At 38.5% G+C, this 19,077-nt stretch overlaps 1 protein-coding gene across 1 annotated transcript in view; it reads right to left on the bottom strand.

Moving 5' to 3' along the window:
- LOC150102776 (protein sax-3-like) overlaps nt 1-19,077 on the bottom strand; it is a 137,382-nt gene that overhangs the window by 111,089 nt on the left and 7,216 nt on the right. Inside the window, exon 2 of the mRNA XM_090398739.1 lies at nt 6,600-6,875. Coding sequence (XP_090254865.1) covers nt 6,600-6,875 — 276 coding nt within the window. The remainder of the gene's footprint in view (nt 1-6,599; nt 6,876-19,077) is intronic.

The following is a 19,077-nucleotide window of genomic DNA, read 5'->3' as shown; positions in this document are numbered from 1 at the left end:
ATGAAATAAGACGTACTGTTGAGTGAGCAAGAGATATATGAGGACTTAAGTAAACTAGATGAGGGGCAAAAGGAATTGATAATGAGGCAAAAGGACTTGATAATATATCACCGCATATCTTAAGGGAACATTCCAAGGAGTTTGCATCAGTCTTAGCTTACTTGTTTAACAAGAACCTAGAAACACCACAAGTGCCAAAGGAGTAGAAGGAAGGTAAAATTGTTCCACTTCACAAAGGTGGTGATAAGGTTAAGGTAGCAAATTATAGGCTGATCTGTATATCTGGAGTTGTAGTTAAGATAATGGAGAGGTTGGTGAAAGCTAGGATATAAAAGTCAGTTGATAACAGCAGCATTACCTGTGGTTGTTAGCATGCGTTTTTTAGAGGGAGGTCGTGTTTTAGCAACTTGCTTATGTACTGTAACAAGGTGATGAATGTATCAGAAAGAGAGATGGATATACAGTGGTATACTTAATTTTACATAAATTGATAGATTGCTATACCATAAGTTGGTATAGCAATCTATCAATTGTTACTGGCTTTCAGACCAGTAACAGCAAGTTGTGTATGGGGTTCAGTATCCTGGAAGATGAACGTCAGTAGTAGCTGCTGCAAGGAACAACTCTTATTTAATTTGTATATTATTGAAATTGGGGTAAGTTTAACTGGTAACATCTACAACTGTTTGTAAATGATGCAAAATTAGGGAGGGGTGATGAGGAATCAAGCAGATATTGTGGCCTTACAGGAGGACTTGAAGAGACTATATGAGTGGGCAACATTATGGAAATGTCAATTCAATGTTGTAAAGTGTAATATCCTGAAATTTGATAGGCAATAACGGAATGCAATATACACTTGGCAGGGAAATTTTGGATGAAGCTGATGAGATAAGAGACCTTGGAGTGTAGGGGACTACACTCCAATACATTCATCTCTGAAGTTCAGAGGTCACACTGAACAAGTTACGAAGACATCACATCAGATTATAGCAATGATGATGAGGACCTTAACCTTGTAGAAATAAAGAGGTTCTGATTCCATTGCATAAGGCCTTGATCAGGCCTTATATGAATTATTGTACACATATTTGGTTTTTCATGTTTTATGTTTTCATGGTGATGAAAATATATTAAAAAGTGTCCAGAGAAAACTAAGATTATAAATGATCTTTGGGATGTGGCATATGATTGAGACATTTAGTGGTTGTGACCTGGTTGATATGGAATAAATTTTCATAGAATGAGAGAAGAGGATAGAACAAGAGGACATGTCTGGAAGCTGTATAAGGAGGGTGTGAGCAAGGACATAAAGAGCAGGTTCTTTGCATGGAGAGTGATGGATGAGCTTTGTATGTAGTAGTTTTTGTCTCCAGCAATGAGTCTTTTGACTACATGGAGGCCTGCTGTTAATAATAATATTATGGTCAGCTTTTTACATTGCTTCACTCTTCATTAATATAAAGGACTTAACACTTCAAAAAAAAGTGTTTCTCATCTGACATCAAAGATCCATACTTCTTTGCTGTTCATGCAAGTTACTTTTCTTGAAAGAAGAAAATATAGAAACAGATAAAAGACTAATTCAGTAACTTCTGCCTTCTCACCTCCCCTTGCCAATTTTTCATGGAGAGTTTTGAAAATCATTTTCTAGAAATAATAGGCATGTTCCACCTTCACCATAGAAATCAACATAGAAGAATTTAATTTACTATAGAAAAAGAGATTAACAAAAGTCGAGCTTTTCTAGACACCTTAACAATACCTCTTTCAAATGCATCCTTTGTTTTGTAGGATACGGTAAACCTACTGAAGTGGGGGCAGATATATTATTATTATTAATAATACCAGTCCTCCAAGAAGTCAAAAGACTCATCATGAGAGCTACAGGTTACACAAAGCCCATTAAACCATACTTTAAACTCATTCAATGTATCTGCAATCACCAGAACATCAGGTAATGCATTCCACTCTCCATTGCAAAGAACCTGCTCCTTATGCTCCTGCTCACATCCTCCTTATACAGCTTCCAGGGATGTCCTCTTGTTTTACCCCATTCTCCCAGTCTATGAAAAATTTCTTCCACATTAATCTGGTAACAATCCTTTATCAATGTGAATATCTCAATCATATCTTCTCTCTTCCTCCTATTCACAAGGCTTTGCAAACTGCATTCCTAAAATCTTTCTTCATATCCCAAAGACCAGTAACTAGTTAGTCAGTCTTCTCTGGACCATTTCCAATATATTCTTATCACCATGAAAACCAAATATATGCACAATCCTCCATGTGAGGCCTGTTCAAGGCCTCATAAGGATTTGTGAATCCTTATGAGGATTTACAAACCTTCATATTTACAAACTTTTCCACATTATACCTGCTCCCAACAGTTATGGTATTATTAAACTCTAACTAGTAGAGCCATCATTTTCTCTTCCAGTGAGACATATGTCAGAGCTGAATTTAATCATATACATCATCCCTTCTATCTAACTGCTTCAGTTTGTAAAGAAATTATAAATACTTATACTTCATCCCATTTTTCAATCTCCTTCATATACAGATTATAGTAATGTGATCACTAATCCTTATGTTTAGGGTATGTCAGAAAAAAATAGCTAGAATTTTCAAAATACCATTACATCTCATTGCAGCACACTGAAATGTGAGAGGCCGTTTTTTATTTTTTTTTTAGAATCTATTGTTGCCCCTAAAAATAGGGGCAACAATACACTTAATTTAAATAAGCATGTTTTTTTTTCTTGTTTTTTTAAACTACCCAAAGTATGGGAAACATTATTTCTTAAGCATTTTAAGTCACAACCTAGGCTTTCTACTAGCACACATGAAAGGGATACACACCCTTCCATGAGCTAGAACTCATGACCTTTCAGTAAACTAAAGTTCCACTTTACATTGCGTTGCCTGTATGTTTATTACACCCTTGAAGATGTCTCTATAACAGTGCTGAAACAGTTGAAGAATTAAACTGTTGTTTAATTAAATTATTCGAAGATGAGTCTTATAATGGTTTTTGGCATACTAGATAAAATTCAATCCCAGGTCTTTCCAATGAAAGGGTACTGTCATTATTCACTAAATATATTTTTCTTGTTATGTTCTGTTTGTCTTACTGGAGAGTGCTGAATGCATGTAATACCTTAGATGAATAGGTGGATAGAGTACAAACAGTGAATAATTTTAAGAAGTGGTACAATAAATTTTAGCTCTGCAAAGTGACCTCTTGTGAAAAGTCTCATGACCCCCACAGAGATCCAAAACAGAACAGGCAGCATTAAATATATAAATAAATACTTATTTTGATTTTTTATCGATATAAATGTTTATTTAAAATGTAAAATAAATTCTGGTGAGGAAAGAACTCATATAAAATACATCTGAAATGATTTGCACCATTACTCAAAATAGCTACAGGCAGAAGCAGGACCGTACTTACACTTTTTGGGGCCCAAGGAACTACAGTGCTCCCCCCCCCTTACAAAATGAATAAAGACAAATAAAAACAATCAGTACATACAAAATAACTTTGATTACATTTATTAAAAATGTAAAAATGTAAGTAAAGACAATACATATCAAACACAAATGTTAAACTAGCAGTAAGTACAAATGTTTTTTCCTAGAACTCTCTTTCACAAATGTATTATTATTATTATTATGTCTGCACAGTTAGCCTAGTGGCTTTGCGCTTTGCAACCATATGCCTGGGGCAGGAATGTCCTAGGTTTGATTCACGTCATCGACGTGAGAAGCTCAAGTATCTTCCTCAGCCATAGCCAAGTTAGCCAGTCTTGGGCAGCAGGGTTTTTCCCCCAGTTTATCTGGGGTTTTTCACCCCGTAAGCAAGCAAGCCGGCCTCGTGAACACACGGATCTACAGCCATAAATACTTAACCCCCCCATGAGGGGGCTCAACTTGTCCCAATAGGGACGGGGGAAAAAAGGGAGGAAACTCCATATGAATAAATAAATAAATAAATTATCATTATTATTATTACTACCACAAGACCTAATGGAGTCAAAGACTCATCTGGGAGGTCCTTTTATCACACACACAGCTCATCATACCGTTAATACACTCAAACTCCTTGCAGACACCACACTCTCAGGCAAGGCATTCCAATTATTTACAATTCTACATGAAAATAACCTGCCTCTCACTCCCCTACTCACACCCTCTTTATACAGTTTCCAGGGATGACCTCTGGTTCTCCTCTGATCTCCCACTATTTTATGCAGAACCTCTCCAGCATTAATCCTATAACAACCCCTTACCAACTTGTAGGTCTCCATCATATCTCCCCCTCTTCCTCCTGTCCACCAGACTCTGCAAATTACATCTTCTCAATCTTTCCTCATACTCAACATTCCAGAGGTCAGAAACTACCTTAGTCAGTCATCTTTGGACCCTCTCCAACATCTCTTCATCCTTCTGAAAACAAGGTGACCAAATCTGGGCACAATAGTCCATGTGTGGCCTAATCAAAGCCTTATACAACGAAACAAGAATCTCCCTACTTTTACACGTCAGTGTCCTCCGCATCATTCCCAGAAGCCTTTGTGTTGTCTTCACAATTCTGGCTATGTGTCCCGTAAATTTCAGATCCTTATCCACTATCACCCCCCAGATCTCTTATTTCTTCCACCTCCAACAATATATCCTCTCCAAGCATAAATTCTGCATCCCATCTTTGTTTTCCAAATTTTAAAAGCTTACATTTTGCAACATTGAACTCACATCCCCATTTGCTTGCCCAATCACTCAATTTATTCAAGTCTTCTTGTAAGGCCACAACATCTTCACTACTCTTCATGGTTCATCCCAACTTTGCATCATCTGCAAACAACTGAATATCTCCATCCAAATCTTCGCCAATATCATTAATATACAAGTTAAATAGTAATGGCCCTAAAACAGACCCCTGAGGCACTCCTTTCCTTTTCCTGGATATCGCTCCCCCATACACAACTTGTTGATACCTATCAGATAGCCAGTCTCCAATCCAATGCACCAATCTAATATCCAACTCCATCTGCTCTAGTTTGACTGTCAACCTATCATGAGGTACTCTATATTACTGTGTATCCTTTTCCTCTGTCCAAGGAAGCAGTCACTTTATTGTAATAAGTAAGTAGATTACTAAAACATGACCTCCCTTCAGCAAATCCATGCTGTCCATCAAAGATAATACCATTGTTATCAACCCAACTCTGGATCCTAATTCTCACAAGCTTCTCCAACAACTTAACCACAACACCTGACACACAGATAGGCCTATAGTTTGATACTTGAGTTAGATCACCTCCTTTATGAAGTGGCACAATCTTGCCTTCCTTCCACTCCTCAGGAACTTGACCGCGTGCAAGACTATCAAAAAATATCTCAAGGCAGGTGTCAACTCCCTGGCACATTCCTTCAGAATACGTGGTGATATATTATCTAGTCCCACAGCCTTAATAACATCTAGTTTCCTCAACTCCCCATACACCTGTAGCTCACTTACAATCAGTGTCTCCTAACCCCATCATCAACTACTCTCAATCTCTCCATTGACGTCACATTTACAAGATTGAATGACCATTATGAACTGCTCATTAAGTATCTCCACCACATGTTCCACAACAGCTGTCTTTATACCATTTCTACAATCAATAATATCATCCTAATTCAAATGATTCACATCATTTTCAATAAAATAATAGTGATAAATTTCACATTTTATCTTGATCCAAAGTGTTTCATAAATAATATTTCACCCTTTTAAGAGCAAAAAAAGAATGTTCTCCACTGGAATTACTAATGGACATTGTTAGAAAAATTTTCAGTATTGTTTTCACATTAGGGAATGTCAATCTGAGTCCATTATTTATCAGATTGTACATGTCTACCATATTATAAATATTTTCTTCTTTTATGTATTCCTGAAATTGGATGACTTCATCTTTAAGTTTAGATAAATTTTTCTTTAAATTTTTTTAAAATCTCAATCTCCAGTCATCTGGAAAAATGTGGGCAATATAGGAATTCCTTAAACAATTAAAGCAAGATAATATAATATTTAGCAAAAAATAAATTTCAAACAATGTATATTTAGCTTAAATACATAAATGAAAAATCAAGTTAAATTAAGCTTTAAATAAATTAATAAATTAGTGTCTTGATATGGTATCTTTAGTGACAAATCAACAAATAGATAAGTGAAAATAGGATTTCAAGATTAATGACTGCAAATAGGTCATGCACAAAAATTATACGAAAATAAATAGTATTTGCATTCTTCTTTGTTTTTAAATGGCATATGATCTATTTAGATATTGACTTGAAGCGATGACACCCTTTTTCTGAGCTATATAAGTGATATATATAAGAAGCTATATATATTATACTGATATAGGAAATTTAACAGAAAACAATCATAATTGTTTATGTTCGATTTTAATTATTTGTATATTTAATTCTTCAATTTTAAATCTCATTGTTTGAAACCCTTAATCTGGCCCTAATTTTTCTGGGTCCCCAGCTAGAATCTTGTGCACCTGTGCATAAGTACGGCCTTGGGAAGAAGCACAAATACTTACCAGAAACCTGTAAAGTTTCTTGAGATTCACCAAGAGAATTATTAGCAAAACATATATATTTGCCAAAATTCTCCTTAGTGAACTTTCTTATTTCCAGGGTATGGATACTGCCTAAATGTTTCAAATGAACAGAATCTGTTTCATAAAGAGGTTTCTTATCACCATGAATCCAAGTGACAGTTGGAAGAGGTTCGCCCCTAACAATACATGTTAACTTTATGCTGGTATCTTCTCCAGCATGTATCCAACCTTTTGTGACATTTATTTCTGGAGCATCTGAAAAAAAAAAAATAATAATAATAAATAAAATAAAAATAAAAAAGTAAAAAAATAGGGTCAAATAAATTAATAAATAAATAATATCCAGTTATATCACAAGAGTGTAGTGTAATGTAATAATCTACCCTATATATATAAAATGATAAGCCTTTTAGTCTAACGTTTTTAGACTAAAAACGTTAGACTAAAAGACACGTTTTTTTCAAGTTATTTGAAACATTTTGCAACTCAGGAGAACCAGCCTACCAGGCTGGAACTCGAAGGGATGGGTGCCGTCTTTCCTCGAAGGGATGGGTCCGGAACTTGGGGGGGGGGGGGGGGGGGGGCATAGGTGCCGCCTTTCGAGTATTCGAAATTAAAGTCATCAGAATTCAAGGAGAACCAGCAACTCGGGGGGGCTAGACACCGTAGGTGCCAGAAGAGGAACACCCTTTCGAGTCTTCGAAATTTGAGTCATCAGAATTCAAGGAGAACAAGCCTACCATTCTGGAACTCAGGCTCTGTCAGTTCTTTAGCACATTCTCTCAAAACATGTGGTGAAATACCATCCAGCATCCAGTCCCACAGCTTTACTGACATCCAGAGTACTCAGTATTTGAAACACACTCTTCTCCTGTACCTCTAAACCTCGAACCTGCCCTATCCCTCTAGTATTAAAACTGACTCCTCCAGGATGAAATACTCCAATAAAGTTTTCATTGAGCAATTACACTATGTCCTCTGCATCAGTCACTCTATTCCCATTATTATCCCACAATATCATTCTTCCTCCTACTGGCCACATAGCTAAAAAAACTCTCTAGGATTTTCTTTGGATCTTAGGACCAATCTCCTCTCATATTCCAGTTTCGTCTTCCTTACCATACTAGTCACTCTTCTGGCCTGTGTATTATATTCTTCATGCATCTTCTCTTCACCTGTCTCCTTATATCTCTTCCATAGCCTCTTTGTGGCATGGAATTCCTGTTTAATATTGTTTGTCATCCACTTTACTCCAAATTGTGTCCTCTTCTTCACTCGTGGTATACAACTTACTATTGCTGCTAACAAATATTCTTTCACAATTTTCCATGCAGTAATGATATCCTAGCCTTCCAATTCCTCCCTCCATGAAAATTCCCCAAGTTGACGTCTTAGACTATTATAATCACCTGCCTTATAATTCCACATACGTTCCCATCTCTTTGATACTCCTGCATGTCTATTTATTTTCCAAGTCAAAACCATATGGTCACTCTCTCCAACTGGTGGGAGAGATGCCATCTCAGATATTATCAACTCTTCTGATGCTATAACCAAATCCAAAACTCTTGAACCTCTTGTTCCCTCTATTACATGTTGCCTAAGATATTTGTCCCTCAAGAATTCTTGAAATTCCATTCCCTTATTGCTATATGCATCTTCTTCTCCCCAATTTATACTACTGTAGTTAAAATCTCCCATAAAAATCATTCTTCTTGCACTTGCCAAACGCAACCGTCTAAACATCTCCTGGTCCCCACCCTCTGTGCTCCTGGGTCTGTAACAACACCCCACCTCTACCTCACACCATATGCTTTCAAAATCATTAGAGTCACTGCTTTCTGAAGCCTCCACTCTTAGAGGACATAGGTTGTCACTTATCATCAGTGCTCCACCACCATGCTTTCCCTTCCTATCCTGCCGAAAAATGCTGTACCCAGAGACTTCTATTCCTGTTATTATATCCTCTTCTGTCAACCACATCTCAGTGATCCCAATAATGTTTGGCCTGGCTGATGCTATCTGCGCCACCAATTCCTCTCCCTTATTCTGAATACTCCTGACATTAGTGTAAAGCATATAAATGCCGTTATTTCTATACCCAGCATTATCCCCTCTAGACTCCACTGGGTTCAGTGTTACTTGATGTCGTCCCCCTTCTCCGAAGTAGCCAATCCCACAATAGACCACCCCTGCTACCATCCTCCCTGGGACACAGTGACTCATTCAGAACAGCAATTTCTCCAGATGCCTACATCCTTCCTCATTCAAATGTAATGGTCTCTCGCATACAATTCTTCTCTGTCCTCAAATGCACTCCAAGCATCCACATATTCAAGTCCTCTCTTGTCACACATTCTAGCTATTATGTCATTCAATATTACTGCTGTTTTGCTCAGCTCGTCATTATCATACCTAGGCAACACGCACACTAACCTTCCTCTCTCTCTGTCTTCTTCCATACAGCCTCAAGCAAAAATCTCATATCTCTCGCTGCCCGACTTACTTTACCACTCGAGTCATTTGTTTCTTCCATCACAATCATCTCATCCATCCTTTCACCTCTCTTAATTGCCATAGACACACTTTCTATCATTCCTCCTGGCAAACACTCCTCACGCATCCTAAAAGAAATGAAGTTGATGTCAATAAGAGAATGACTGAAAGACAGATATCATGTATAAGTCTAAGAGAATGCAGAAGGCATGCTGTGTGTCACAGAGCACTGCACTTGCCCAATTCATTTTAAATTTGTATATTAATGACATTGAGAATGGTGAATAAATATTCCAATTGTTTACTGATGAACCAAAGCTCAGAAGGACTACAGTAACTGAAACTAACAGACATGTTTAAAGGATATGAAGATACCAATCCTGTGAGTATATGGATAACAGCTGGTGGAAAATAACACAAAATAAGGTTATAATTTTGGACTGAAGAGATTACAAGCAGTATATCATATTTTGGAAAATCCCATGAGATAAGGCTATGGATAATTGAAGCAGTAGCAGCAACGAGGTTCACTGAACATTCTACTACAAAAGTGGTAAAAAAAAGCATGAAAGACTGTGATGAATCCAATATTACCACATTTTAAGTATGAAGGAAAATTATTTGTTCATTCATTTCTTTTCCAGTGCACTATGGCATGCTTCATCAGGAATAAATTAAATATTGATTTCAAAGCAAATGAAATGAGAATGATTTTTTAATATATATTATTATTATTATCATCATCAACAACAGACTGCCATGGTGTCAAGATACGATGAGCAGTGCATGTGAGAGTGGGACCTTCCACGATTAGTCTCACACCCTCTTACACAGTCTTCCAGGGATGAACGCTCGTTCTCCACATGTCTCCAGATATTCTATGAAAAATCTCATTCATGCTAATCTGGTAATTACCACTTATCAACTTATATGCTTCAATCATATCTCCACTCTTTCTTCTATCCCCTACACTCTGTAATTTACATTCTCAGTATCTAACCTCATACTCCACATTCCAGAAACCAGCTTAGTCAATCATCTCTAAATCCTCTCCAACATCTCATCATCCCTTTGAAAACCAGGCGATCAAATATATGCACATGAATCCATATGAGGCCTGATCAAAGTGGTGTAAAATGGCAAAATATCCTTACTTCTACACATCAGTTCTCCACATCATTCCCATAATCTGCTGTGTTGGCCTCACAATTTTAGCATAACGTTCATGAAATTTCAACTCCCTATCCATCATAACTCCCAAATCTTTCATCTCCTCCAAATCTTCTAAAATATCCCCACCAATACTCCCTGCATCCCATCTTTGCTTCCCAAATTTTAAAATTACACTTAGCAACATTAAATTGATACCCCACATATTCCCCCATTCAGACAATTTATTTAGATGTTCTTGCAAAGCTATAACATCTGCTCTATTTCTCATAACTCTCCCCAACTTTGCATCATCTGCAAATAACTGCATAACACCATTTAAGTCCTTTCCAATGTCATTTGCATACAAATTAAATAACAATTGCCCAAAAACAGATCCCTGGAGCATGACACTGGTGACTTTAGTGACTCTTCTGGGATATCACTCCCCCCATACACAACCTGGAAGGATCAGACAGCCAATGCACTAATCTACTATCCAACCTCATCTGTTCTAACTACTAGTTTGTTATGTGGCAATTTATTGAAAGCCTTTCTTCTTCTACAGCTTCTCCCACTTAAGTGGGGTCACTGTTTGTTATGAGTCTCCTCCACACCTTCCTGTCTTGGGCTGTCACCACATCCAAGTTCTTCATTTTCAAGTCCTCTTCTACCAGCTCCCTCCATCTCTTCTTCAGCCGCCCACGCTTCCGCCTTCCTTGCACATCCATCTGCATGACCCTTCTTCCCACATATTCGTCCCCCCCCCATCACATGACCAAACCATCTCAACCTTGCCTCCTGTATTTTCGCTCCTAAGTTCGTAACTTTCACTGTTCCCCTGACATAGTCATTTCTCAGATGATCTTTTCTGGTCACACCGCACATCCACCTAAACATTCTCATCTTTGCCTTCCATCCTGCTGATGTTATTTTTCCTCAGGGCCACAGTTTCTATAGCATATGTCATAGCTGGCCTAACTACTGTCCTATAAATTTTGCCTTTCAGATTGATCGGCACCCTCTTATCGCATAACACTCCAGCCATCTCCCTCCAGTTCCTCCAACCTGCTTGTATCCTGCATCCCACTTCCTTCTCAGCTCCTCCATCTTCTTCCACTGTTGAACCTAAGTATCTAAAGTCTCTCACCTTCCTGATGACATTTCCTTCCAGCTCCAGATCTGTCTCCTGGCCACCGCCCACTGCGCAACACATATACTCTGTCTTACTTCTGCTCAGTCTCATACCTCTCTCTTCCAGTACTTTTCTCCATCTTTCCATTTTAGTTTCTGCTTCTTCTCTTGAATCTACACACAGCAAGATGTCATCTGCATACAACGTTGTCCAAGGTGCATCTTCTCTCACCTCCTCTGTTACCACCTCCATCACAATATTAAACAGAAACGGACTTAATGCTGACCCTTGATGCAAGCCAACTGTTACTTGAAAACTTTCTGTCTGTCCCAAACAGGTCCGAGCACCTGTCTTCACATTTCTGTACATTTCCTGCACCAACCTGACATATTTCTCCGGCACCTTCTTCTCCCTCAGACACCTTCAGACTTCTTGCCTTGGCACTCTATCGTATGCTTTCTCCAGATCAATAAATACCAGATGTAGCTCCCTTTGTTTCTCTCGATATTTTTCCATCATCTGTCGTAACCCAAAGATAGCATCTGTTGTTGATCTACCAGGCATGAAGCCAAATTGTTCCTTTGCAATCTCCACCTCCTCCCTCAATCTACCATCAAGAACCCTTTCTAGGATCTTCATTGTGTGGGACATCAAATTTATTCCTCTGTAATTTTTACAGTCTTGTGCATCTCCTTTACCCTTGTAGATGGGAACAAGAGTACTCTCCCTCCATTCCTCAGGTATATTTTCCTGTTGGCAAACTTTCATGAACCGGTCCCACAGCAGGTCAATTTCCTCTTCCCCCAGTGCCTTCCATGCCTCCACTGGAATTTTGTCGGGGCCCACCGCTTTTCCATTCCTCATCCTCTTCATGGCCTCCGTCACTTCCATTCTACTGATGTTCTGCACCATCCCCTCAGAAGGCTGCCCATCTCTTCTGTGAGTCCTTGCATTTTCCTCATTCAAAAGTCCTTCAAAGTATATTTTCCATCTGTTTCTTATGTCCACATCCCTCCATAATACTCTTCCTTCAGCATCTTTGATCTGCTTCACATGTAAGATGTCCTTAGCTGCTTTATTTCTACATTTCGCTAGTTGGTAAATTTTTCTCTGTCCTTCCTTTGTTTCTAATTGATCATACAGATCTTGATATGCCATGGCCTTCGCCTGTGCCACAACTCTCTTGGCTTCTTGCTTTCTTTCTTTGTACACCTCTCTGTCCTCTTCCACTCTTGACTCATCCCACTTCTGCTTTGCCTTCCTCTTAGCTGTCACTGCCACTTGTACATCATTATTCCACGCTCTCTAATCTTTCCAGATGTCTCACCAAGCACCTCGACTGCACAGCTCAGGATTACTTTTGAATTATGTTTCCACCAATCTTGTACACTTTCCAGTCCATCCGAAATCCTCCCTAACACTCTCTCCCTAAAACGATTCCTCACACTCTCCTCTTTTAAGCGAAACCACTTAATTGTCTTCATCCCATGGCAACCGGAAGTTCTTATCTTCGATCTTATTTTAAAGTCTGCGCACAGCAGTCGGTGTTGTTGTGCTACTTGATCTGTTGGAATTACTTTACAATTTGTCACAACCTTAAGATGTTTTCTTCTAGTCAAAATGTAGTCAATTTGTGAGCTGTTGTTACCACTTCTAAATGTTATCAAATGTTCTTCCCTCTTGAAGAAAAACGAGTTCACAATTGCCAGATCAAACGCTACTGCAAAGTCCACAACCCTCTCTCCTTCCTGGTTCATCATTCCCACTCCGTGGCCACCATGCACCCTTTCACAGTCTCTATTCTGTCTTCCTATGTGCCCGTTCAAGTCTCCTCCGACAATCACCATCTCATTTTCTTCCAATTCCCTCATTTCTTCATCTAACATGTTCCAGAACTCATCTTTTTCCTCTGCTGTACAACCAACTTGCGGGGCATATACACATAATACGACCACCCGCTCTTCTCCAAGACCCAGTTTCATTCGCATGATCCTGTCGTTCCTTCTACCCACGTCCAGTACTTCACCCTTCATTCTACCACACACCATTTCTTCCCTCGTTATTCGCTCCAGAGTAGAACAATTTATATCCATCTCCCAGTTCCTTTGCCTTTCCCCCTTTCCACCTTGTCTCCTGCACACATAAAATGTCCAACTTCCTCTTCCTCATCATGTTTGCCACCTCTCTTCCCCTTCCAGTCATGCTTCCAACATTCAGTGTTCCCACTCGCAACATCCTCTCCACCTGCTGGGCTTGCTTCTTTAACCGCACCCACCCTTGATGCGGTAGCCCTCGTCCACTTCTCACAGCTGTAGGGCGATGTGGCTGCGCATCGCTTAAGGGGTACGCCCTAGCCCTTATATCATTTTCTCTTCGACTCATAATCATAGTTTGAGTTGGCATTGAAGTTTTCCGACCGGATGCCCTTCCTGACATCAATCCTCGCATTTATCCGGGCTTGGGACCGGCACCTATTGAGGTTAGCTTGCCTCCTTCGCTGGCTGCATAAGACGAAATGACTTAGCAAGATAGGAAAGACTCACCCCTAGCCCTCGAATACTCTAATAGCATCAGGGGGAAGGAGCAAGGAGAGGAGAAAGAAGCAAAGAAAGAAGAGGAGGGACCAGTCTACAGAATAATATAACAGATATATATTACATGAAGTAAGGCATGGTCAAGCATCAGGTCCCTCGGGTTTGCCATGCCCGTACACACTAAAGTGAGCCCTTGCGGATTATTGAAAGCCTTTGCAAAATCTAAATATTTATATGCATTCCCCCCTTGTCTAATGTATTAGTCACCACCACCATCATCAAATTCCTGATATATATACCCTCAAGGGGTGTACAGGATATGATAGTATACTATAAGAAAAATTTACATCATTACTAACTTCCTATCTATAATTTTCCTCCAAATCAGTCTGTTACCTGTCAAGACTCCAATTTTATCAGGTCTTACATTTCTGTCTTCTAAGGCACTTTTTACTGTATCAATTCACCTATATCTGGGTCTTTTCCTGCTAGAGAACACTTGTTTTACTAATATTTCCTCTCCCATTCTGTTTAATTGACCATACCACCTGAGATTAGCTGTGCTAATGCATTTCTGGATGCTGACAAGTTCTTTCCTAATATCCTCATTTTTAATATGATATTGCCATTGATGCCATCTGTTCATGCCCCTAATCTTTCTCATTCATTAGAGATTAGCATTTCCAATTTTGATATCAGGTATAATACCACTTTCCTTCATAATGTGATCCATATAGATAATGAATAACAGAGGGAATAATGTACATCCTTGTCTGACACCAGATTTAACATTAAACCACCTTCCTATACTTTCTTTAATTCTAACTGCTGACTTACAATCCAAATAAAGACTAAGTATTGCTTGATATAATGTCTAATTAACACCATATGACTGTAGCATTTTGAATAACTTCTCTCTTGGCACCTTGTCATATACCTTTTCCAGATCGACAAAACTTAAATACAAATCCTTGTTATATTCCCATAATTTCTTAAGTATCCGTCATAAAGTGTAAATCTGATCCTGACAGTCTCTATTTCACCTGAATCGCTTGTTCTTCACCAAGCTTCTCTTCCACAATCCTTCTCAACTGTTTCTCAAAAGTATTCCTGGTAAGATATGCTTGCATATATCTTGGTCAGGGAATCTTACCAGGAACACTCAGTAATGAAATACCTCTGTAATTCTCACATTCAGTTTTATTTCCTTTTTTTTTTATATATATATGAGTACTATGAGAGCTCTACTCCACTCATCTGGAATTCGTCCCTCTGTCCAGGCCTTCTGAACTATGCAATGCAGCCACTGTAAGACTTTTAAACCTCCATACTTGAGCATTTCTGGTTGAATATCATCTATTCCAGCTGCCTTTCCACATTTCAGGCTTTTGATGGCTTTTTCTACTTCAAGTATATACAGTAAAAGCCCGAAGTTACGCGATAGATGAGACTAACAAAAAGCGCATAAGTAGAATTTGTGTAACTCAGGGTATAATTTTGCATGTAATTTATATATACAAACATACAATTGGGACCAAAGGTTTACAAAAACACCTATATTTTTTAATAAATATAATCATAATTGTAGTTTTTCGTACATAAAAAAAGTTATTTCATGTCGATGGTTTCATAAAATCTAATAGATTCGTCTGACGGCATAATGTCTTTTTCTTGTCACACAAAATTTCTTCATAGCAAGCTAATGATTTTTTTATTCCTTGCCTTTTGCCTTGTGGCTACAGTTCGTTCCTCGTTAGAATCTACGTCCTCCAAAATCTGTAAACCTTTCTTTTATGATTGTTCTTACTGTGGATTCCTGTTGATCGTACTTCTTTGGTAGCTCACAAATTTTCATTCCTCCTTCGAAATCCTTAATAATGTTGAGTTTTGTTTCCAAAGTCAATGTTTTTCTTTTCTAGCTAGATGTAGAAGAATCGGACTTGCTTCATTTGGATAACATTATTATTTTTTATGTGATAAAATTTTTATCAAGAACATAACATTAAACAATCGCAAGGTTTGTAGACTATAAAGATCTGTATGAATGGAGACCGCGCGAAACACATCAGTGCTTGTTCACAGCATGTGCCACACTGGCGAATGCGGCCAGTGCCTGAAAGATACGATTAGTGGTTGGTGAGGAGTGAAGCGGGACGGGAATACCTACATATAAGAAACCGCATAACTCCGGATTCGCATAAGTCAGGGTAGCGAATATATATATAAACAGGTATGACTGTATATATATATATTCCTGACTATACAGGTAAAAAACACTGACATGCGTGGTCAGTGTTTTTTACCACTGTGCTGTCATCACTGCTTGTTTCATTTAGCAATTTTTCGATGTAATTACTCCATATTTCAAGGATATCTTTTTCTGCTGTTTTCATGTCACCTTCATCATCTGTAATTCCTTTTACAGTACTCTTTCTTCCATTTCTGAGCTTCTTCGGCAACCTCCAGAATATCTTGCCACCTTCTTGAGACTAAAATTTTAAGACAAAATCCTCCTATGACTTTTGTGTAGCCAATTTTACACAGTGTTTAGCTTTCTTACATTTGTCTCTGTATTCTCTAAGACCACAAGCTAGCTTATTTGCCAGGAACTTTTGATATGCTTTTTTCTTTTCCTTCACTGCCTCTTTAACTTTCTGTGTCCAGAAAGTTAAATGGAGTTCTGATTTTTTCTATCCTTGCAGACAACTTCACCACATGCCTCTCTGGCTGAATTAATCAGGGTTTTCTTCAAGGCTTGCCATTGAATCTCCAACGTTTGGTTCCTGTTCTTAAACTATTTTATTTTTTCTTCAATAATCTTTGTGTATTTAGTCTACACTTCACAACTGAGAGCTAATCAACTTTTATTCACTTTAAAACTTTCTTACATGTTATTCTTTTCAATATGAAATTCAATTTTATCCTGCCCAAGACTAAATGGTGATCACTTCCAATTTCAAATCCTCTGTATACTCTAGTGTCCTGCACTAGGAAGAAAACATCACTATCAACAAAAACATAGTCAATGAGACTTTTCTTATCCATGCCTCTTCTCTCCATGTGAATTTGTGCACATTTTTATGTTGGAACATTGTGTCAGAAATAACCAGTCCATATCCTGAGGAGAAATCCAACAGGTATTTGCCATTATTATTAGCTTTGGTCGTTTCTCCAAATTTTCCCAAAATATTTTTCTGTCTGACAATAATTTCTGACTCTGCTATTTAGATCCCCAACAAGGACCAACTTTTCCCTTTTCATTGTGTTAGTTGCTTTCTCAGCCTCAAAACATTCCTCCACTTCCCTTATTAGAACCTTCTGTGGGACCATTGGCAAAAATAAGTCTCACTGTCCAGTTTCCTATTCTCATATTTGTCCACATCACTCTACTTGAGACTGCCTGCCATTCAAGAAGATTAGCCTCGTATTTGGCGTTGAATACTATGTCTACTCCTTCTTTTCTTTGATTTTCATTGCCTGAATATAACATTTTGTATTTATTGCTCAGAAAGAACTCACCAGTTTTTGCCTTTTTTGTTTCAGTCACTCCTATTATGTCAATCTGGTACTTCTCCAATTCCTCAGCTAGTTCCATTTCTTTGCCATTCATATTTCATATTTGCCATTCAGGCTTCTTATGTTGATAGTACCGATCTTGAACTCTGGTGATGTTGAGTTGGGGTGGGTTTTAAGATTTGTTCCAGTAGCTGACTTTTTGCTGTTTGCTCTGGTTCCCTGGTGAAAACAACAGGGGTCTTGTTTAATCAGGCGACACGCTAGCTGGCATGAAATTCTGTCATGTTGTACCATCATTTAAAATTTTGGTTTAAGCCAATAAGAATACAATTGGATAGCTAAATCCCAATTCGTCAGCCCATCCTCATCCGTTCAGTATCCAGGTAGATACCTAACAGGGTGCACCACGAGAAGGGGAGGATTGGACATTAGGTCAGAAGCCCTGGTTGGTTCTCTGCATTCCTTTAAAGGCTATGTGAAAGTTTCCTCTCAGTTATATAGCTTTGACCCTTAAGCACCCCCGTTAGTCACCTTGTTATAATAAGCAGATTGCTAAAACACTTATCTTCTTTTAGCAAACCCATGCTGTCCATTAAAGAGTTCTACTGCTGTCCAACCAGTTCTGAATCCTTGTCCTCATTAGCTTCTCCAAAAACCTTGACCAGAACTCCAGACAAGCAGATTGGTCTATAATTCAAAGCTGTAGTCTTATCACCCCTGGGGGGGACCAGACTCCTACCAGGTGCATCCCTCGGGTGGCAGATGAGGGAAACCCCAATGGGTTGCTCCGAAAAAAGAATAAGGAGCAACCCATTGGACCAAAGGATGCAGCTGAGGAATGGCAAGCCAGCTGCATTATTTTGCCATTAAATCTATGAATCAGGAATCTCCACTGTGTCAAGAGAATGCTACTGCATCCAAGGAAGCCGACGCGACTGTTCCTAGATCACAGGGAGCAGTCAATAGAGTTATGTTATGTTGTCAGTCAATAGAGTTTCTCATCTCCTAACATTAAATATAAGAACACTGCTAAAACCTGGGAAAACAAACCTAATGGTAAAAGAACTTGCTAGGATTAAATGGGACATTGTGGGCGTGGCTGAAACCCGCTGGACAGGAGAAGGAGTTATAAATCTGAATTCGGGAAAACTATTCTACTTGGGTACAAAGGACAATATACACAGAGAAGGAGTTGCCATTCTAGTGAATAAGAGTTTACAAAATGCAGTCATGGCCATAGAACCCCATGACCCAAGAATGATCGCTATCAGACTATAAGGTAAAGAGTAAAATGTTCACTTCACAATTATTCAAATCTATGCCCCCGACCAGTCACATGAAGATGAAGAAATCAAAATTTTTATGATAAGTTACAAGATTTAATAGACAAGACTAACAAGAAAGCTATATTAATTGTGATGGGAGATTTTAATTGATTGGGCAGTTCACCCCAGGCATGGAGGATGTGATGGGCAGGTTTGGAGTTGACAATAGAAATGAAAGAGGAGAAAGAATACTAGAATTCTGTAAAGCAAATAATCTATTTATCTGCAATACCCTGTTTTTCCATAGACCTTCCCATAAATACACATGGACCTCACCAGATGTACAACAAAGAACTGTACTG

This window comes from Typopeltis vanoorti, chromosome 10, assembly GCF_054136105.1.
Source record: "Typopeltis vanoorti isolate ZY-2024b chromosome 10, IOZ_Tvanoo_1.0, whole genome shotgun sequence".
NCBI classification, from domain to species: Eukaryota; Metazoa; Arthropoda; class Arachnida; order Uropygi; family Thelyphonidae; genus Typopeltis; species Typopeltis vanoorti.
This window is presented reverse-complemented; position numbering and strand designations above follow the sequence as displayed.